General features: G+C 44.2%; 2 protein-coding genes across 9 annotated transcripts; both read left to right on the top strand.

Moving 5' to 3' along the window:
* Window positions 1-8,346, top strand: tnfaip8l1 (tumor necrosis factor, alpha-induced protein 8-like 1). Of its 4 annotated transcripts, XM_048977281.1 has the most exons (3): window positions 1-300; window positions 1,231-1,327; window positions 5,370-8,346. In XM_048977281.1, exon 3 carries the CDS (start codon window positions 5,375-5,377, stop codon window positions 5,933-5,935), a length of 561 nt encoding a protein of 186 aa, XP_048833238.1. In that variant the 5' UTR covers window positions 1-300; window positions 1,231-1,327; window positions 5,370-5,374; the 3' UTR covers window positions 5,936-8,346. The 4 variants fall into 4 exon arrangements, with proteins under 4 accessions (XP_048833238.1, XP_048833237.1, XP_048833240.1 ...); XM_048977280.1 differs by lacking the exon at window positions 1,231-1,327 and having other exon boundaries at window positions 2-300; XM_048977283.1 differs by lacking the exons at window positions 1-300; window positions 1,231-1,327 and adding an exon at window positions 2,442-3,970.
* A 1,459-nt stretch (window positions 8,347-9,805) lies between these two features.
* On the top strand, window positions 9,806-20,798 carry LOC125709049 (uncharacterized). 5 transcript variants are annotated; one of them, XR_007382590.1, is made up of 4 exons: window positions 9,806-11,309; window positions 12,158-12,810; window positions 19,626-19,833; window positions 20,020-20,796. XR_007382590.1 is itself a non-coding variant. In XM_048977078.1 (2 exons), exons 1-2 carry the CDS (start codon window positions 10,326-10,328, stop codon window positions 12,701-12,703), a joined length of 1,530 nt encoding a protein of 509 aa, XP_048833035.1. In that variant the 5' UTR covers window positions 9,806-10,325; the 3' UTR covers window positions 12,704-14,964. The 5 variants fall into 5 exon arrangements, 1 of the variants encoding a protein (XP_048833035.1); XR_007382589.1 differs by having other exon boundaries at window positions 19,626-20,798; XR_007382591.1 differs by lacking the exons at window positions 19,626-19,833; window positions 20,020-20,796 and adding an exon at window positions 16,449-16,622.
* Window positions 20,799-21,273: the final 475 nt, after the last annotated feature.

Raw genomic sequence — 21,273 nt, 5'->3', positions numbered from 1 at the left:
GCCTGTAATCGAGCGAAGACGGCGAGCGGCGGAGGGGCGGCGGGTAAACGGAGAGACAGTGGGAGAAAAGCCCTTCAATTATTTACACAGCCCTGGTTACATGATACTGACAATTGCAACGTCGAATAATTAGAGAAAGACCGCTGCCGTGAGAGAGCACCGTCGGCGGAGGCGTTGAGGTCGCTGTAACAATGAAGCTTCGGGATTTATCTGGCTTTTCGGTTTTGTAGACGCTGCACCGCTGGAGCTGCACCCCCCCCCCCATTAAAGCCGGGTCTGGTTCGAGCAACAGGCGGAAAGGTAAGAGCGGCGGGGTCGCTCCGGAAGCCGGGAGCGCGCCGGGTTTGCGTGCCGCCGGCCCGCGGGGCTCCGTGATCTCACCGGCTGTCTGTCAGCCTGCCGCGCGGCTTTATTCCCATTATCGTTGTGGTTGTTTTGCGTGTTCATTATTTCAAGTATGGTTACTAAGTAGTTTGATTGCTTTTTCAGTTTCATTATATGAAAACACCTTAGCCGTCTGTCTGCTGCGTTCGGGGATAGGCGCTGTCACCACATCGATATCAGAGAGCGGCTACCTGGCCGGACGGGCAGCTGTCTGCCCCTTACTGGATTATAATAACTTATTATCATGCATTTATTTTAGCCTGCACTCGTTTTTTCCCCCAGAATGCTGACGTATTATAGGGAAGTGGAATAGTTGTTTCAAATAACAGTTACAACTATTTTGCCTTTAGTCATCTTATATCAGACGTAAAAGGCGTGTGTATTACTGAATGATTAATTGCATATTAAACCTTTTAGTATTCAAGACAGGAGCAGCCTATGCTTTCTGCATCGTCGAAATGAGATTTATTAACATTTTCTTCGTCTTACCTGCAAATGGGACCGAACTGCGCTTCTCCGATAAGTTCTTTGTCGCTTTGGCGTCCCGCCATTGACAGGACGTGTCTTTTTAAATTGGTTACAAAATTGCGCTAATTTGGTCAGCATCCCCTGCCGCGCTTTGCAGTGATACGCGAAACCTGGTTTTATACAGCGATCCATTACTGTTCCGTATCAGAGTTTAGTGGTATGTTAAGTAGTACACTTTTCCGTGACTGTCGAAAGAACTGTTGTTATAAAATCAGAATCCCGCTAAGAAAATCGTGTATCTGAAAAACATGTCGACTATTATTGTGCGCTTTTGCTTTCTGCCCGTTTTGTGTGTGACACGCAGTAACTCATTTACAGACGGCGGAGTTCATGCGGGACGGAAGCTTCGTCCGTTGCCGTGGTAACGCGCGCCGCCCGCTAGAGCTGGGAGCCCCGCAGTAAACAAGTTAGGAAGGTCAGCAGACCCGCTGATTGCTACACAAGAATGTGGCCGCCAGCAACCGTTATTTTACTCCGTATTTCCTTATCAGTGCGGCAGTCTTGCTCTAGTCTACTTATATTTCCTTATATTACCTGTTTTTTGCCTTGTGCCCAATACAGCTTGTAATAGACTTTAGCTACCCCGATGACATTATACTGGATAAGTGGTTAGAGGATGGATTGATGCATGATGATGGTAATAATCATCACCATAACTTAATAATAATAATAATAATGTGTGAACTCAGGAACTTCAGAAAATCTTGTACATACAGAGCACTTATCCGTTCTTTATGGATGGAGATTTGTGGTATTAAAGTTATTTAATTCAAGGTAAGGTTGTGTTGAACATTTTCTTATATACTGTCCCTTTACATAGAGGGTTTTCAGATTGTTAACCAACCTTCTTGGGTCCTGGCATCCTGCGTTTGTTCAGCTGGAGTGTGTCGTTTGTGTCTCACCATATCCGCCTGCATTCTTTTCATTTGTCCTGTTTGTACATTGTCTATAACAATTGCTCCAGCTGTCCTGAAAATCCATATCCTTTTTGAATAAAGCTTTGTTAGTTTTTTTTTTTTCGCGTAAATGTTGACTGGCATTTTCCCACCTGTTTTTATATTTGTAAAAATTGTGAATTCATGACTTCAATTCAATGGCACGGTCAGTATTAGAAAATCTAAGTGGGTACTTTAAATAGCTGTATTCAAAAGGCTGTTGCCTTTGAGTGGAATTCACTTTTCTTTGGCAGAAATTCTGCATAAGCACACTGCCGTACAGAGTGCTGGGTTGCATGTGCTGTTCACAGCCATGTAAGGGTGAGCTAACAGCTTCACCTCGTCCTGTCACCATGCTGTCCAGCTCCGTGAGATGGGAGAAGAAGGAGGCGAACAGCTTCTACAACTTCTGATGTCATCAGTCTTGTGCTCTAGGTCGAATTACAGCCTGGCACCTTGTTTGTGTTTTCATAATGAAGTATAGATAAATGTTATGTGTGCTCATATAATGAAAGACTGTGTACTCAGATGAGGTATTAACCAAGTAGATGTGTAAGGTACCACTCTGTTGTGTTTTACTGCTGTACTATTTGTACTATTTGTAATTCTTTAGTTAGTGAACTTGCATTACAACAACCAGAAACGAACACCCTGGCTCCTAGGAAACGGTAAACACTGCCGAGGTTGTGAACAAGACACTCTACCCTTTGCAGAGCATTTTAATTGTAGTTTATGGTAGAGACATATGTAGTCTTTAAACTACAGCAGAACATGACACTGTCTAGCCTGAAGAATCGGCTCGTTAGTTTGTGACTGAAAATAATGAGGCATTGTGCAGTTTTAAAGTGAAGGCAACACCTGACAGATAAGCCAAGACCCCTATAGGAATGCAGGAGGGTTTGTGGAAACGGCAAGCCAGAGACGTTTGATGCGAGGGTACAAGGGCAGTGTGTTCTCAGTGGTCACTTCATTAGGTGCTCCTATCTGGACCTCGTGGGTCCAATTTTGCCTTCAGAACCACTTAAAGGTAGAATGAGTTGTACTTTCATTTGGCTGTACTTTGGCACACCACAGCAGAACAATGAAATGCGTCCTCTGCATGTAGCACATATGTGACATTATTACATAGCAGAGGGTATCTATTTAGCTGCTCAGACAGCAGTGCATGGGGTTAGTACCTTGCTGGTCAGGGATTTGAACCAGCAACCTTTCACTCACAGGCACTCTTCCCTAACCATTAGGCCACCGCTGCCCCATAACAACTGTTATGTTTCTTTGTGACCTTTCTGTTAGCTTTGAGAGAGGCCGTTCTCCTCTGACCTCTTTCACAAACAAAAAAGCCACTGACCAGATATTACTTGTTGCAGACATCGTTCTTTTCAAGGTCACTGCAGTGTGTGAAAATCCCAGGACGGCGGCTTGTTTCTGAGATGCTGGCCTCACCAAGCATGGCCCCAGCAGTCATATAACATCCAGAATCACTTTCATCAGACTTTTGACTGAGTCTGCATACTATATGTATTTACTTGTAGCCCTATGATAGGACCAGGTTGCATTAGCCTGCAAGTGTATCTAATGAATTGGTCATTGAATATAAGTAAGACCATGAAAGTAGGTAGGGAAAGACTGAGTGGACGGCAGAAAGCATTGGGTTCGAACCAGGGTTAGGGTTTGAAAAATAGGGAACAAAGCGCATGAATTCAGCACAATCGTTTTGTATCGGGTGGAGTGCATGCATTTGCTGTTTACAGAAACCTAAAAAGTATACTCTGCCACTCCAGAAATAGGATTCTTTGGTGTATAACAAAGAACAGAACTGAATTGAGACCTGGAATTTTAAATATTAGGTCACATGACTCTGCTCATCCAATAGAAACGTGGTAAAAACATAAATCAGGTGTGGCGTCCTGATGCATGTGTTTTGTGGTATAAAAGCTCCAGTGATCCATCTTGCCAGTGAAAGGTTCTGACAAGTATTTTTACTTTTAACTAGATGACAAACTAACAGGCTGCAGGGTAAACCTTGGAGAGAAAGGCGGGTGAGATCTCCAGGTGCAGCCACTCACTGACTTCCTCACCTGAAACCGTTTGTGTATAAGCTGCCTTCTCCAGCATTGCAGAAGGTTTGTCAGGCTGAGCGAGCGGGTCGCGGTAGCTGTTTCCTTTTTCACGCGGCACGTTTTGCTGAGCATGGAGGAGGAGGCGGCTACGTTAGATATCCTGGAGGGTGAGTGATTAGGAGAACCTCCCGCGATTCTGGAATGACAGGCAGTCGGTTATTAAATCCCCAGTGTGTCTGTGCACTTGTACGTTGGTTTTTAAGATCTTACCCAGTAGCTCTTTGTTTGATTTTATGCAAATGTTACCACTTAATTCTTCTTCAGTTTATTCATTCATTTCTATACATTTGTAGACTTAAAACTGGCTAAATTCAGATTATTGGCCCAGGTATGGCATAGGGAAACAGGCCTTTAACATGTACACCAAAGAACTGTGTGCCGTGACTCCATGAAAGACACTGTTTGCTTTATATTCGCACATGAATCCCAATTTGTACCTTACATTCTTAAATATAAATAAGTGGAAAAGACTCTGATTAGGTTGTGAGGAATTTGTGTCATTCATTGGCTTCATGTGAATGCATATACTCCTGGGTACACATCTGATCTTCAGCAGGAAGTCCTTTGACTTAAGCAAGATAAATATAGACTTTATGTTGCAGTATTACTCCTGAGTTTTCTTTGACAGCTCCTTGACACGAGCAGGATTAATGAGTCCCTAAAATTACACTCAACCACACCGAACAAAAAAACTTTATTTTAAATGCACACAATTGCTATGGCTTGGTTTTTTGTGGGTGCTGGTCTTGATTTGTAATTAAAATATTTAATAAATGCAGTACGACTTTAAAAGGGTTCGGAGACTTTAATGGGGAAGCGCACTTATTACTGTCAACAGTCATGGAGCACCCTTGTGTACAGAAAACTGCAGGAAAAAATAGCTTGTATTAAAAAATGTCAATTTCTACTGAGTACAATGCCTTTTTTGTTTAGTCTGATAGGGATTTTCTTTTTCGACTTTTAAGAGTGGAAACTTGTTTTATAAAGGTCACTTGTAGGGACTCCAACCTTAAGCTGTTGGTCTCATGATATTCAGCTGTTTTACTGTCTCTTCTGGCTTGAACATGGAGATATATTTGTACACGTCTCAGGCTGCTCTTTTATGTATGGGAAGCTGAGTAATTTCATTTTAAACACTCATGTATATTGTGTAGCCCTACTGGATGATAGCTCTCCAGGACCAGAGTTGGAGACCCCTGGTGTAGCCATTCATTAGGGTATCACCATTATATCTATTTCCAAAGCAGTAGAAATACTTTTCTTGTCCTTCATTGAGTTAATTGTCCCATATATCACTGCCTCATATATTTATATATAGAGTTGCAGCTTAATTTGAGGAGGAGCGGAGGGTTTGGCCGTATGGCTTCTTCAGACCGTTCTCTGCCTTCTTTTGTCTTTCTAGATACCATGGACTCCTTCAGCACTAAGAACCTGGCTCTCCAGGCTCAGAAGAAGTTGATGAGCAAGATGGCTACAAAGACCATGGCCAACATGTTCATCGATGACACTAGCAGTGAGGTGCTGGATGAGCTTTACCGTGTGACCAAGGAGTACACTCGCAATCGAAAGGAGGCACAGAAGATCATCAAGAACCTCATCAAGATGGTGGTGAAGCTGGGCGTGCTTTACCGAAACAACCAGTTCAACAGCGAGGAGTTAGTGCTGGTGGAAAATTTCCGCAAGAAGGTGCATACCCTGGCCATGACTGCAGTCAGCTTCCACCAGATCGAATTCACCTTTGACCGACGGGTAATGAGCACTATTCTTAACGAGTGTCGTGAGCTACTGCACCAAGCCATCAACCGGCACCTCACGGCGAAGTCTCATTCCCGCGTCAACCATGTGTTCAACCATTTTGCCGACTGCGATTTCCTGGCCGCACTGTATGGTCCGTCGGAGATCTACCGTCCACACTTGCAAAAAATCTGCGATGGCCTTAACAAGCTACTCGACGAAGGCAGCCTTTGACCCCTGGACATGTGTGCTGCCACTTCTCTTTTAATAATGTCTGTGGACGTTTTCATGTTTTTGTTCATGTTTGCCCCTCAAGTTACACTGTGTATAGAACCCATGGATACAAGTCTGGTCCAGAGGTTCATTTCCTCCTTGAATATGAGAACTAAATACTTGTTGGATAAATGTAAAATACCAAGGTTCAGAGCATGGTTTTCAAAATTCTTACATCCTCTTCTCTCTCGAGCTGTTTCACAAGACTACTTTCCTCTTCAGCTGTTAAGTTTGTTCCCCCCCGTTGAACTGAGATGATCATTGTAAAGGTGAAGTGTTCCAGCTGACGGATTGTGTCGTGTAATAAATCTCATGAAGGTTTTTATATGTTCAGCGAACCCTTTTCACAGCAAAAGATCTTGGAGAGCCTTTTTTTCTCAGTGTTCATTTTTCTGAGTGTTGGAGAGTCAGACTGGAAGACTGGTAACTATGTTCTGTTTGCAGGCCTAGGAAACGCTTCATTTAATGCAAGATAAGTCGTCTGTGAATTGCTCAGGCAAGTTGTAATGGAGAAGTTCAAAAAGCAGCTTTATCTGGTTCATCCTTTTGCTGTTTCTGTTGTGATTGTCAGCCCCCCCCCCCCCCCCCACTGCTCAATGTGACCAAGGAGAATGATGGGAAGAGTTCTCCTGACGTGATTCTTACTTCATACTATAGCACACGTGATTTCTCCTTTTGTTAATGTGATTACTTGGTGTTTGAGCCTTTTCCAGCGATTTCTTTGCTTTAGTTGAAGGAAGAAGCTGTTCCTTGCACACATGAGCATGAAGTACTATGACATGCGCACAGTAATTCAGCTAGTTAAGTGGACAACTGTTTTATGACAAGCCATGACCCCAGCCTGAAAAATGACATTTAGGGGTAATCTCTATGTTTCAAACCTTTATCCAAAATGTAACTCCTGCGCTTAGCCTCATATTTTTTTCGGAGGGTGGGGGATGTTATCAGCGTGTCATTGTACATACTACTTGACTGTTCCTGGATGCCTTTTACTAGCTGGGGGGCCTTGGAAATGTGCGCTGATGCTGAGACAGTTTTAGAAAACGTGGCGTCTCAGGGTAAATCTCCTGAGGTTTCTGCTTGTTGTTAGTCAACAGTTGCACCATTGTGAATTTGGTCAGCGAATTACATTTTCCACAAGCTACTGTGCTGATGCTATTATTTTCCATGATATATATATATATATATATTTTTTTATATTTAGTTCTATGTAATCTTGTGTTGGTTCATTTAGACTTTCCTGGTTTTTCTGAACAAATATCTGTAAATGGTGGTTTTAGTGCCTTTTGTTACTTTTCTGATGGAAAAATATCCGACTTATTTTTTAAGAAATAAATTGTTCATCTTTTCTGTAATGGCTCAGGGAACAGTGAATTTAAAAGCTGTGCTTAATGTCATTTGGACAGAGTAGCTGCTTTGGGCCCCAGAGCTTATTTCATGCCCCTCCACCCCCCGCCTTTGCTTGTGTGTCTTATTTCACAGAGCTGCAGGGTTTTTCTGGTTTTACACAATCTCTTATGGTTTTACACATTCTCTTACAGACTTTTTCTGGAGTTTCCAATATTTGTACTTTAACAACACAATGGCCCACCAAGGAGGTTTGTCAGTCGGGCTTAAGCACTGAGATCTGTGTGAAAGTTTTATTTTATCACGTTTCCGGCCAAACTTTTTTCCTGCTCCACATGAAGCGATTCTTCTTTCATGAACGTCGGCGATGGCATGATAATTAAATGGTTACAGAACAAAAGTGCAACATCACAAGAAAGAATATTAATGTTTTAATGATTCATAAAAAGAGCTTTCAAGTCGGCCAATTATTGTGGTTAATTGTAAAAGCACATATTACTTGAAAGTGCTTGGCAAATGTGTCTCCATAGAAACATGGTTGTGAAAACGGCCAGTATTTCTAAATGATCCGAAAATATCTGTAGCTGAGATTCTTTAAGAGGGAGTTGTGCTCCTGAAATAATCTTACGTAGTTTTAGTAGGACATCCTAAGAACACCGCTCTGCTCCTGTTTTAAACATATTTGTGGTAAAAAAGAACTATTATTCCTTTACTTGCAGACTTGGCTTCACGACCTTGAATGGTTCGTTATTTTATTCCATTTTGATGTATCATTTTCTCCTTCCTGCTAGTAAATACGTCCTGAAGGTTAATTAACAATAGTTTGTATTGGAATTGCTTTCAATTTAATCTTTTTTTTTGTCTTTTATTTAAGTATTTTATTTCATGCCTTTAACTATATTGTTTAAGATTTGTAATTGCCCCAGAAGCATCTTTGGATAAGTACAAAATGCTTTATGGTTATGCATGGATATGTGGGATATGCTTTAATTTAAAAGCAACATTAAAATATAATTGACGATTCATTATTTTGCCTTATTACCTTGAATAGCAGTTTCCTATGTGTCTGTGTGTATCAGTGAGTGGGATTGCATTAGCCTGTATTTTAGCTACTTTATATTAATTCTCCATTTTTTCATGCAAATACACTTTAGGATTCCAATTCAACATAAGGATATCTTCAGTGTCCCCGTCATGAAATGAACACAATGGTCTGGTGTCGTGTGTTATGTTCCGTGTTTCTGTCACCTCTGAGTTAGTGACATATAGCCAAACTGCCACTTGCATTTCTCTCTCTTGAGAACATGTGTGCCCGTTATGGGATTAGCAGTAAAACCACAGCATTTCCTATGCTGAGACAACTTATTAAGGCTTAGATTAAAATGTACTAGTGATAGATTTTGTTGCAGGTTCAAGAACAGGACTTGTGAGTACCTGGGTGAGCTTACTGGTCTGTAAAAATCCAGCCGCAACAACTGGTGAACGTGCAATTTCAAGCTAAAACTGGCAGCAGAATTGGGATAAAGATGTATGTGAAAAAGCTGGTGTTATACAAACAGACCTGCAGGTAAACAACACAGCCATTCTTCGCGCGCATTACAATGGGATCCGACACGACTGCGCGTCTGTTACGAATGACGGCCTGAAAACGTGACGGAATCAACCCGCTACCATCTGGGTTTACGCCTCGTTTGGGGAACACTACTTGCCTTGGCAGAAATAGTATTATGCTATTATTTATGTATTAATTAACCACAAACTTAGTTACAAACTGATCTCGTGTTAATGCATCATTAATGAATCGTGACACATCTTTTATCTCAAGCAGCGGCTATATTTGTTCATGATTTGTACTTCAGTAGTAACTGAGTTACCACTTAGTATTTGTGCCTCATCAAGTAGTGTTACTGTTATTTCATTTTTACTCTTATTTACTGATGGATCCATAATGGAAGATATTCATCTGAATCTTTACTCATTTTGTGCTACTTCAGGCGTCATGGTCATTTTCAACTGGGTTTCTTTTGAATTTTCCGTACAGGGAAAATAAACAATTGGGAACAAGAAGACCTTCATAGTTAGGGTACAAGCCTCAGTCTATACCCAGAAAATCACTAACTCCATTTTTCTCCTCCTTTCCCAGCAAACTGAGATAGTTAAATAGTATCATTGTCCATATCTAAAGCCAATGAGCTACCAAGTTCAGTTAGGTGGGTGTGGCCTGGCTTGGCCACTTGCCATGTATCTTATATTGATTCAAGTTGGGGAGGCCAGCTGCTATGAAGTTAACCACCAGATAAGAGAAGAGAGACTACTGGCAATTTATACTAGAGGGTAGGGAGGGCAAGAGTAACTTTGAAAGCATGAAGCCTGTCAGCTGAGCTCTGTCATTCTTCCCCAAATGCGTAACTGCGTTCTGGCTGCTTTGCTCTTAGCTGCAAACCCCGCCCCCAGCCCCCTTTCCCCCCTTCTGGAATCCCTGGCTGTGTTTAATTGGTGAGTGCTGATCCAGAACAGGCGTAATCAGAGCCGGGCTCGGGCTCACGTGGAGACGTGGCATCTCCAGAGAGATGAAAAAGCCGCCGTCTTGACAGAAGGTAAACCTGGAGTTTTCTTCATTGCGAGAGTGACTTGGAGAGAAGACGGCAATGAGAAGGAGTGGGAGGAAGGAGCGAGAGACGGCAGACAGCAGCGCGCCAAAGCTGGGAGAGAGAGAGGGAGCGACAGGAAGCGTGCAAGAGAAATTTGGGCAGAAAAGCAGGGCGAGGGAGAGGAAGGCGGAGGCCTCACTGCGGGAGAGAGGCCAGCGGGGTGAAGAAGTGAGAGAGGCAGAGAAAACAAGAACAGGAACAGACTGGGAGAGGAAACTGGAGTCGGAGAGGGGGGCAGAGGGGTTAAAGAAGCAGAAGAAAGTTTGAGTGAGGAACAGATGACAAAAGCGTGAATGGAGAGACAGGCAAAACTTTAAGGAGTCGTCCTCTGTAGTGACTGGACTGAATCCAACATGTTCTCAGACACCAAGGAGCTGGGGCAGCAGACAGTGTTTCAACACAGTGCTGCTGCTGAGTACTGGTCCCATAATGCACTGAGGCTCCACAAGGAGACGGCGTATGCGGGGCTGGGCAGCCAGACGGGAGACTGCTCATCCCGGCTGGATGGCGGGAATAAAATGAGCCTCACACAGCCGGAGGAAGTGCGGCATGTTCTGGGATGGAAATGGACCGGAACCGACTACGAGGCACTGGATCGTCAGAGGCGGCTCCGTTTGTCCACGGAGAGGCAATGTGCTCCACCAGTCTGCAGCGGTCGGGGCTCGCTGAAGGAGCCCAACTTCAGAAGGTGGACCCATTTTCCAGAAGCAGGCCTGAGGTGCAGTATGTCAGTGAAGGAAAGCTGCAGACAATGTGAGTGTGTGAGGCAGCAAAATGCAGCAGCACTGCACCCCTTTAGAAGGAAGTTTGTGCTGCCCCCAACAGCACTGTTTGTGGGTCAAGGACACTGCAGAGAGCCCAAATATGTAGCTGAGAAACAGGTTTGGGGTGATACAAGAGCAAAGTGTAAAAGGGACGTTTTTGAAGCTCAGCCTGAATGTGAAGCAACTGACTTCTCACATAGATGTCGAGGTTCAGACTCGGCCTTTTCTCATGGCCAAGAACACGCAGAAAATCATCACGACTTGGGAGGTGTGACTGGACCAAAAACTCACCAGGAGAAGGTCTCGAGTAAGGAACCAAAACTGGGCCCGGCTCTCATCTGCTCGACCAAAGCCTGCCAGAGGCACCTGGGTTACGGTGGTCTGCACAGCCCGTGTTTGCCAGGTAATGGCACCAAGTTTGTTCAGAGCAAAGCTGCCGGTGAGACACAGATCCGGCGGGGGGCACTTTGGACTAGGAGCCAAGCGTCAGTCCGCGACCGAATCCGACAGGTGGTTTCGGACCTGGAAGGGGTTCTGGGGGGCTTGAAACAAGTTCATCTTGAGATGAAGGAGGTAAGGAGGATTAAGCTTTTCTTTATTGCATTTTTTCTGTGATTATTTAGCATAAGTGTAGGTGTTACACGGGTGTGACTTGATTACTTATGAAAACATACATACTCATCACAATGCTATTTTAATGCTGCTCTTCATCTTAGAAGCGTAAAAACCAGCATACCCACCCATTTTTAAAAAATCAGAATTAAAAACACATTTATAAGTCATTTCTTTGGATAAACAAATATTGGCTGGTTTTCTATGGTTGTTGTCCAACACGTACAGAATAATTATCTGGTTTTCATTAAACGACTTGCGTAATCTCCGTTATAAATGCTTGGCAGAGCCCGAAATAAAACCTTTCTCATATACCATGACTGCCTAGCAGCGAAAAGTCACATTTTAATGTGGGAAACAGAAGCTAATGGGCCCTGTTCCCCATTGGCATGTGATGGTCATAAAGATGCTGCGTGGAACTTCTTGTTTAATCCATTTACCAAAACAGATGCTGTAATTGTAGAACCGGGCCTGATCCTTGCTGATTGTCCAGCCTTCTTTTACCTGTAAGCCAGGTGTGAAGCTTCTGGCCAATCAGAATCAGTAATTAATAAACTACCTGGAAGAACTGAAAACACAACCTGGATTTGGAATCAAGGTCCAGAATTGAATAGCCGTGGTTTAGAAACTGTTTGTGGAAAAGCAAGTCTGTCTTCCGGTTCTGATGAAAGGACATTTGTTGAGTCTTGAGATGTATTTGTCCGGGTTACATTTTTAGCTGTGAAATAACCTGCTGTAAATGTATGGGGGGGGCTTTGTTGAAGAGCTGGAGTTGGATTGTTCACCGCCTGATCTATATTCATTCACAGGTGGTGCAACAGATTGAGCTCCTGACCTCCAACATTGACCTTAAGGAAGAGGAGCCCAGCAACTGCTTACCCAGCAACACCAGCTCCCGCAACGTCACAGTGTCCAGCCAAAAGAAAGTCATTAATCTGGAATTGAACACGAACCCTGCACCGGTCTCTCTTACACACACTATTCATACAACCCCTCCAGCAATCAATCCTTCTGTCATCATAAATCAAGCAGTACTGCCGTCGCCGTCCAAGGCTCCTCATAAACATATGTCTGCTGTCTCTCCTGAAGAGAACCCTCAACTGGTGATCCTACACAGAGACGAAAAACAAGAGCTCCAACGCTGGGGGGATGGATTGGGACCAGTGTCTCCTCTGCCCATGTCACAGAATCAGCAGGAGGAGGGCAGGCTTGTGCTTCCTAGGACTGTGTCTGGGAAGCAGAGGCCTCCAGTATGTCCGCACAATGGAACGCTCGAAGGAAAGAGTGCAGAGGCCCATCCACCAGGAGTTCCCCCACACCCGGTTAAACGTAGGCAGCTTTCTACCACTGTCTGAGTGGCCAGCATTCAGAAGCCAGGCCACAGAGCCAGTGAGCAGACTGTCACAGAGGCCTAATCTACCGGAGGAGCGGCCAGTGAGTCTTAGCTGACAGGCAGCATAATGTGAGTATCGACACACAGCCCTGCTCTGTGTGCCTCTAACACGGCCTAGTCGCTTACCATTAGCCAGGCCGCACGGAGGCCTGCTTCTTAGCCTCTAACACGGCCTAGTCGCTTACCATTAGCCAGGCCGCACGGAGGCCTGCTTCCTAGCCTCTACTCTAACACGGCCTAGTCGCTTACCATTAGCCAGGCCGCACGGAGGCCTGCTTCTTAGCCTCTAACACGGCCTAGTCGCTTACCATTAGCCAGGCCGCACGGAGGCCTGCTTCTTAGCCTCTAACACGGCCTAGTCGCTTACCATTAGCCAGGCCGCACGGAGGCCTGCTTCTTAGCCTCTAACACGGCCTAGTCGCTTACCATTAGCCAGGCCGCACGGAGGCCTGCTTCTTAGCCTCTAACACGGCCTAGTCGCTTACCATTAGCCAGGCCGCACGGAGGCCTGCTTCTTAGCCTTGACGTGCAGGTGCTCACACACCAACATATTTATACTGCTAGTAAGGAAATGAGAACAGCGCCATAGCATCACCTCATCTGCCTCCGCATCACTGCATTGATTAATGAAACCCTTCAATGGAGCCCCAGCAGTAACTCTCTCTCAATGCCGACTACCTCCCTCGCCTCGTGGGCGCTCACTCTGTGACAGCACGTCATATGCCGCAGTTCCATATGGGCACTAAGTGGTACCACGGGTTACATATTAGCCGTATTGATTACAATTAAAATCTTAACAATTTATTCTTTTTCTTTTATGAAATGAAACAACACCCGTGACAAAAGAGGTGCGTGACTAACTAAATAACTAAATAATAACTAAATAACTAAATAACTGAAACTGTAGCTTCTTGTCTGTCCAGGAAGAAGAAAATAAACAGTGGAAGAATGCACCAGAGGACCAAATTTGTCTTCCAGTAAAAGCGCGTCAGAAATGAGTCATTAATGTTTTTCAGATAAATCTGCAAAGGAAGATGTGGGTGAAGTTAGCAAATGTTCAGCAGACATACTGAAGAATGGGGTCTGTGGCAGACGATTGTACTCTAAAGCTTCTGGATTTGATGCGCGTTGCTCTGGTCCATGAACTGATAATGCTGTGAAAGAGGTTTTTATACATTATATAACACCATTATATGGGGGGAAAAAATTATTCCAAGTTATGAATTACACTTGAAAATTAAGGATATTTATATCCCTGTGAGTATAAAATGCCACCAATAAACACCACCAAAGTACACTGGGAATTTTTGTTAATTAAAAAAGTTTCATACTTAGAAGCCACTTGAAAAATTAAGATTTAGATGAATCAAATGCTCCAAAGATTACGCTGAAAGGGAGAAGCGAGCAGTGGGGTGAGCGGAGACCCACAGCGCTCTCGATTTCGACTACCTCTTCTCACTCGAGGTTCTCTTACTTTAAATGTCAGCACCGAGCACAATAGCCAGCTCTCCGCGTGCTTAGAATGGTCCCACGGCTTTCATATACATCCCACAATGATCTTGGTTCGAATGCATGTTGTCATAATATTTCCGTTACGGACTTCGCCGCTCAGAACGACAGAACAGGTGTGCGGCTAAACCAAGCCCAAATGCCGGCATTGTGCTTCTCTGCATTGTTGGCTGTTTGTTTTCTTAAACTGTGCTCAGAATAACGTGGAAAGCAACACGGCTTGCAAATAATAGCCGCTGAATGGCAAGGCTGGCCGGTCCAGATGCAGCTTGAGCGGCTCCGTGGTGAAATACGGCTGGTGGAAAAGGTGGAGAGAGAGGATTAGACCTCGTCCAGAGGAGCCCGTGACCTCGGTGTAAAGACCTGCTGTGCTGGGGGCAGCTGGCTGTGACTGTGAACATTTATTTCTAAATAATTCCAGGAAGTGCAATAACATTTTTCTTCCCACACAAAACATTCAGTGATTAGCTGGACATGAAAACATAAGCTTATAAAAACATTTCAGGGAGTGTAACTAAAAGCTGTGTATTACTTCGGTTAGTTTTGCTTCAAACAGCCGTACAAATATGTATTTTTAATACTGTCATATCTTTGCTGAGGAATTTTCATTAGCATTTTAATTAAAATTTTACAAGTAAAAGAAAATGGATAAGTCACATACTGAAAAAAAATGTTCAGCATGAAAGACTGATATTATTAAAGGAATTTATCGCAGTTCGTTTGATTCAGTTTTATTGTATATGCTAATGTGACACTGGGATGATTTGACCATTGGTAAGCTGCCATGGGGGGGGGTGATTCCTGCAGAGCTTTTTATTGGTTTCTGATGAACCAAGCTTGTTATTTGGGCATTTTTTTACCATTTTTAATTTTTTTCACAATTCTTACAAGATTTGAGTCTAATTAATCCAGCCAATCAATGTTAATTGATAAAGATATCAGTGACAATGGAAACCTGTAAATTCTATTCCTGTTTTCGGTCTGTGGATAGCTGCTTTGCAGCAATTCTAATGACATTTGCGTAGTATTTCAAATTCCCTTCTCTGGAAGTTTCTTTTCCTTATTGTACATTTCAGAAAATGTAAACAAATTACCCTTTAAGGTCAAAAGTGCAATATTAGTGTAAACTAGTACAAAATGTAAATATTTACCAGAATTTGTTGATGACTCTCTTCAGATCACATGAAGATTTTTAATGTATTTTATGCTCAAAAAATAGGAAATGATAAATATATAGAAAAGTTTTAAATACTGAGAGATTCTTAGAAAAACTAAATGTCCGAGGTTTTCTATCGCCAACAATGTCTTTTTAAAGTTGCATTTCTTCATGTTTATTAAGGAATAACAATATATCACTGAAATGTTTACCTCTGATTTCTGCTAATTCTTACTTTATTCATTAAACGGCCTATGTGCTGTTTAGATTCTATGTAAACATCTGAAATAATATTATTACAAACACTTAGAAACATTTTTGCCCCAATGAATGTGGCACGTTGGATGACTTATGACAGGCATAAGCTACTTTGTAAAAAAATATGGAAAATAAAAAAATAAACGTCCCTGACATGGTGGCTTAATTGGATTTTCAAATTGGACTGATGTTACACAAATAGCTAGGTGACGGTGGGAGGCCAGCTGTGGAAATAATGGCATTTTTTAAATTGGTAACTGATGAATCCTTGGAAACCTGCACATACCATCAAGGAGGGATTCCATGAAGCTGATCATTGTGATGTGTGTGTTTTGCATGGTCTCCCCGTGTGTGTGACTGTCATTTGAATATTCTCCCCATGTCTGTGCGTGTGGTTTGCATGTTCGCCCCATGTCTGTGCGTGTGGTTTACATGTTATCTGTTCCATGATGTATCTGCACCTTGTGCCCTACACTACTTGGGATAGGCTCCAGTTTCTCCCACAACCTTGTCCAGCATAAAACAGATTAAATGAAAAGGATGGATCGGGATTGTGTGTCACTATTTATTTTGCCAAACCTAAAAACATAAATACCTGCAGCCTCAATTAGGATATGCAAGTACAGGAAGGACTGATGGATGAAAGGGTAATCGGTTGCCCCCTCGTGGAAGCTGCTTGTCCATTCGTCATGGTGTTTAGAATCAACACTCTGTTAAAAAAAACCTCTTTTTGGATTTTAGTTCTCTGCTTATGTTTTCCGCTTATTTTAAATATTAATTTCAGTGAACTGAAGACTGAGACTGCCAGTCTCTCTCAGGGTGCAGTGCAGGGGACACCCAGGACAGGATGCCAGTCTCTCTCAGGGTGCAGTGCAGGGGACATCCAAGACAGGATGCCAGTCTCTCAGAGGGCGCAGTGCAGGGGACACCCAGGACAGGATGCCAGTCTCTCTCAGGGTGCAGTGCAGGGGACATCCAAGACAGGATGCCAGTCTCTCAGAGGGCGCAGTGCAGGGGACACCCAGGACAGGATGCCAGTCTCTCTCAGGGTGCAGTGCAGGGGACACCCAGGACAGGATGCCAGTCTCTCAGAGGGCGCAGTGCAGGGGACACCCAGGACAGGATGCCAGTCTCTCTCAGGGTGCAGTGCAGGGGACACCCAGGACAGGATGCCAGTCTCTCTCAGGGTGCAGTGCAGGGGACACTCAGGACAGGATGCCAGTTTCTCAGAGAGCGCAGTGCACACAATCGTATTTTCTCCACAGGCTGTTTGAGAGATGTTGCCTCAGAAACACATACAGGATTTCTGGACCATCTAAGGAAATTGGTATTTAATCAACAAATCTGGAGACCTATATTATTTATTTAGGCTCATATTTATTACTCAGTAGAAGTGAAAAATCAATAAATAAATAAAAGTGAAAATCATGTAAATCTGAGGATGGATATGAGACTTATGTGGTAATGAAGCCTGATGTGATTTTGCGGAAAATGTAACTTCAGAAAGCATGATCTTCCTCTTCGCGGCTGCACTGCAAACTCATGCTTTGATAGTGTCTATCTAAAAAAAAATCCAAATTCCAAAATAAAAATCAAAACAGAAAAAGAACAAACTATGCTTTCTCCTAGTTTTGTGTCTGTTTAGTCTGCTTAGTACTACGGAGCTTCCTTGAGTGCAGACTGTTTTGGTGGCACTGCATACTTCTATAAGAGGGTTGAGACAGTAAAACATAACATTAACCCAAAAGGAGGGGCTGGCCTTCCCGAAAAACAACAGTCAGCCATGCGGCGGCGCTGAGTCACTGCACCGAGTCACTGCACTGTCTGCCTCACTGCGTGGTCTGATCTGACTCCTTCACCGCCACAGCGCACAGCTGCTGTAAATAATGCTGGAAGAAAAATTATCTAGGCAAAAGTAAGGAAGCAGCACATGAGCTATTAACGAACAGGGCGGGGGTGAAACACGCAGAAACTTCTGCAAACTTTGTTTCTTGAGGAAATGTTTCAAAAGTGCGGCTCTCTGATAGCTTAATGCTGCGTGGGAATGCGACTAGGGAGAGCGTCTCATTCTGAAAGGAGCTTTATAGGAAGCACACGGGAATCTACAACTTCTGAGTGCTTTTGCTAATTGATGGAGGTCAGCGGTTCCTGGAAGAACAGAGGAGTGATTGTATGCTGTGGCGATGGCTGTGTGTTCTCCTCTCCGCTCTCACGATGAAGACCACACCATGTTTCACTAACCAGCTACGCAGAAATGGAGCAGACTTCCACACACGAGCCTTTTCCCCGCATTTGAGGTGTGCGTACGTGTCTCACAGCAACTGACAGGAAACACTGCATTCTGTGACTATTAGAGCCTTCGGCAAAAGCTCCCTGGGGACGGTGGCTTCTTTCCATCTTCATGTCACTGAAGCTGGACGCAGTGATGCTGACCCTGTCACCAACACAGGAGGTCATCTTATGCACAGGTGCCTAAGACTAAGCCAGACGAATGGAACTTTCCAGACACATATATACGGGTGTCATTGGGGGAGGGGGTGAATATGGGGCCCCTGCCACTAGACTTGCCGCTTTATCCCAGTCATTTACTGGAAAGGAAGTGGGGGGGGGTTTCCCCCAGGCCCAAAAATTCCCAGCTCCACCCCTGCACATTCTTATATGATGAATTTCATTCCAGATTACATTTAATGGAGGGTGTTCTTACAATAAATGTTTTGCTGTTTTGTATGGCTCTCTCGCCAGTTCCAGTTCGCAGTTGTTTCTGGTTACTGCTTGGCAGCTCAGCCTATAGCAGCACTTCTGCCTAATTTGGCTTCTTGGCAGCTGCCTGTTCAGTAATGTAGTATCTGGCTCACTTGCATGTCGCTTTGGACAAACGCACATGTTCAATAAATAGATGTAGATGTCAATGCAAATATACTGTACACCGATCGGCCATAACATTCTAACCACATGCCTAATATTCCCTCATGCTACCAAAGCAGCACTGACCTGTTGAGGCCTGGACTCCACAAGACCTCTGAAGGTGTCCTGTGCTATCAGGCACCAAGGCGTTGGCAGCAGATCCTTTAAGTCCTGTAAGTTGCGAGGTTGGGCCTCCATGGATCGGACCTGATTGTCCAGCGCATCCCATAGATGCTCAATCGGAGTGAGATCTGGGGAATTTTGGGGCCAAGTCAGTCAACACCTCAAACTCTTTTTCATGCTCCTTAAACCATACCGGAATAATATTTGCAGTGTAGCAGGATGGATTATCCTGCTGAAAGAGGCCACTGCTATCAGGGAATACCACTGCCATGAAGGGGTCTGCAGTAATGTTTAGGTAGGTGGTATGTAGCAGAGTTACACCCACATGAATGCCGGGACCCAAGGTTTCCCAGCAGAATATCACCCAGAGCATCACACTGCCTCCGCCGGCTTGCCTCCTTCCCATAGTGCATCCTGGTGCCATCTCTTACCCACATATATGATGAACACACACCCAACCATCCACACAATGTAACAGAAAACATGACTCATCAGACCAGGCCACCTTCTTCCATTGCTGTGGTCCAGTTCTGACACGTGCCCATTGTAGGCACTGTTGGCGCTGGACGGGGGTAGCATGGGCACTCTGACTGGTCTGATTGGTCTGACTGGTCTGAGGCTACGCAGTCCCATACGCATGGATGGATGGATGGATGGATGGATGGATGGATGGATATTATATAGCTCCACAGAAAAAGCAATTTTATGTCAAAACACAGTAATATATTAATATCATTTAATGATTGCCTGTCTGATTCTGCCCTGCAAAGCAATGCTTATGCTGGGATTCATATCCATATCATTTGGGCTGTTTGATAATGTCAGTTGTAACCGAAGCTAAGCTAATGTAATCTATTCAAGGCCGTTATTCCCACCGCTGACCAGTAGGGGGAAACTGAATGACTTACACTGTCCCTCTTTTATCAACAATCAGAGATAAAAGGCTCCAGCAGTGACAGCAGCAGCATGAAATCAGGCGCCACGCTCGGACCGAATGGCATGAATGAAAGGGCGAGTGGGTTGGCAGGCTGCGCTCCACCAGGCTGCTGCTGAGAAACCACTCTGCCGTACAGAGGAGAGATTAGCCTGAGCCTAAGAGCCTCAGAGGGTCTGCAGGACAGCAGGAGTGAATCAGAGGAGAGGTCAGCCTGAGCCTAAGTGCCTTGGAGGGTCTGCAGGACAGCAGGATTGAATCAGAGGAGAGGTCAGCCTGAGCCTAAGTGCCTTGGAGGGTCTGCAGGACAGCAGGATTGAATCAGAGGAGAGGTCAGCCTGAGCCTAAGTGCCTCGGAGGGTCTGCAGGACAGCAGGAGTGAATCAGAGGAGAGGTCAGCCTACCCTAAGTGCCTCTGAGGGTCTGCAGGATAGCAGGAGTGAATCTGCAGCCAGCTGTGTGTGTGATGGAGCACAAATGCTACAAAGCAAGGGGCGGTTAACTGCCTTCTGAGGTGTCCCTGATAGAGGACCAACAGACTCGGGCAATAACTTTCAGCCTCAAGCAAAAGACAAACTAACACTTTTAGAGTTAAAATGGTCAATTCATTATGACAGCGGCCATTTTCACATCAACTGGTACCATTTCCATTTGAAGGAGTATTGTGTATTAATTTGGAAGGAGGGAGGCAGAGAGTGAGGGAGGGTCATTGTGTCTTTACTGCTGAGATAATTTACGGGCTCAAATATACAATGAACGCTTTGTATTACTCACTAATATGCATGTCAGGTATTTGACAGAGTAGTTTGAAAAACATGTACATATGGGCTATAGCAATTCAACATGCGGCCCTGAGATACACAGGACTGCTGCGACAGACTTGTGGCCTAATAAACCTCAACTAAAGAACTTTTACAGTAAAACCATTAAGGAGAAATGCAAGGGATGCAGGTGGCATGACTGCCTACCATTAAAAATAGAAAATGTAATTACAGACAGCATAACTATACAGCTATCTGCCGTTGTCAAGTCACGTCAAAAGAGAGCAATCTGCTTAATAATGAATCGGGGCAGCAGCCTGTCACATCCATCCATCCAAGTGCCAAAATGAGACATTTTTTAATCCAGTGACATGTCCTTCAAGCTTATGTTCATTGTCTTAATAACTTTAACTTCAAGCAAAAACTTTGTATTTTATTATGAAATCTGAATAAATGCCAGAATAGATTAAAATGCGCGTATATATGTGTGTGCAGCTGCTTCCCACATGTGGAATAGGGTTACATTCCTGTGAAATACAAGAGGAACGCAAAACCAGAGTGGCTACACTTCAAGAAAGGTGAATAGAATAGCTTTGTATTACCACCATGGGAAGAGGGTGTGATGACTGGACAGGCAGAGGAATCAATGCAGGAACTTCAGGTTTGTTTTTGGAGCCCAAAGGCAGCCACAGGGTCAAAGTTCAGCGCGGACTCTAACAAATCAAATCATGATCTATCTCAGTAGTCTGAGCACAGGTGGAAGTCGATACAGGGAACAGAAATCCAGGACAGTGGGTGAGGAAGGAAAGCTGAAAAGCCTGCAGGAGTAATACACAGAACACCAACCATGAGACACACTCAGCACGGCGTAACACTCAATGCTTTAC

Source organism: Brienomyrus brachyistius, chromosome 15 (genome assembly GCF_023856365.1).
Source record: "Brienomyrus brachyistius isolate T26 chromosome 15, BBRACH_0.4, whole genome shotgun sequence".
NCBI classification, from domain to species: domain Eukaryota; kingdom Metazoa; phylum Chordata; class Actinopteri; order Osteoglossiformes; family Mormyridae; genus Brienomyrus; species Brienomyrus brachyistius.
This window is presented reverse-complemented; position numbering and strand designations above follow the sequence as displayed.

Excerpts from the sequence above, each read along its gene's own strand:
- tnfaip8l1 (XM_048977279.1), top strand. The coding sequence starts at position 4,038 with ATGGAGGAGGAGGCGGCTACGTTAGATATCCTGGAGG. Across the intron at positions 4,075-5,369 it reads TACGTTAGATATCCTGGAGG|ATACCATGGACTCCTTCAGC; the intron begins GTGAGTGATTAG and ends TTGTCTTTCTAG.
- LOC125709049 (XM_048977078.1), top strand. The coding sequence starts at position 10,326 with ATGTTCTCAGACACCAAGGAGCTGGGGCAGCAGACAGTGTTTCAACAC. Across the intron at positions 11,310-12,157 it reads TTCATCTTGAGATGAAGGAG|GTGGTGCAACAGATTGAGCT; the intron begins GTAAGGAGGATT and ends ATTCATTCACAG.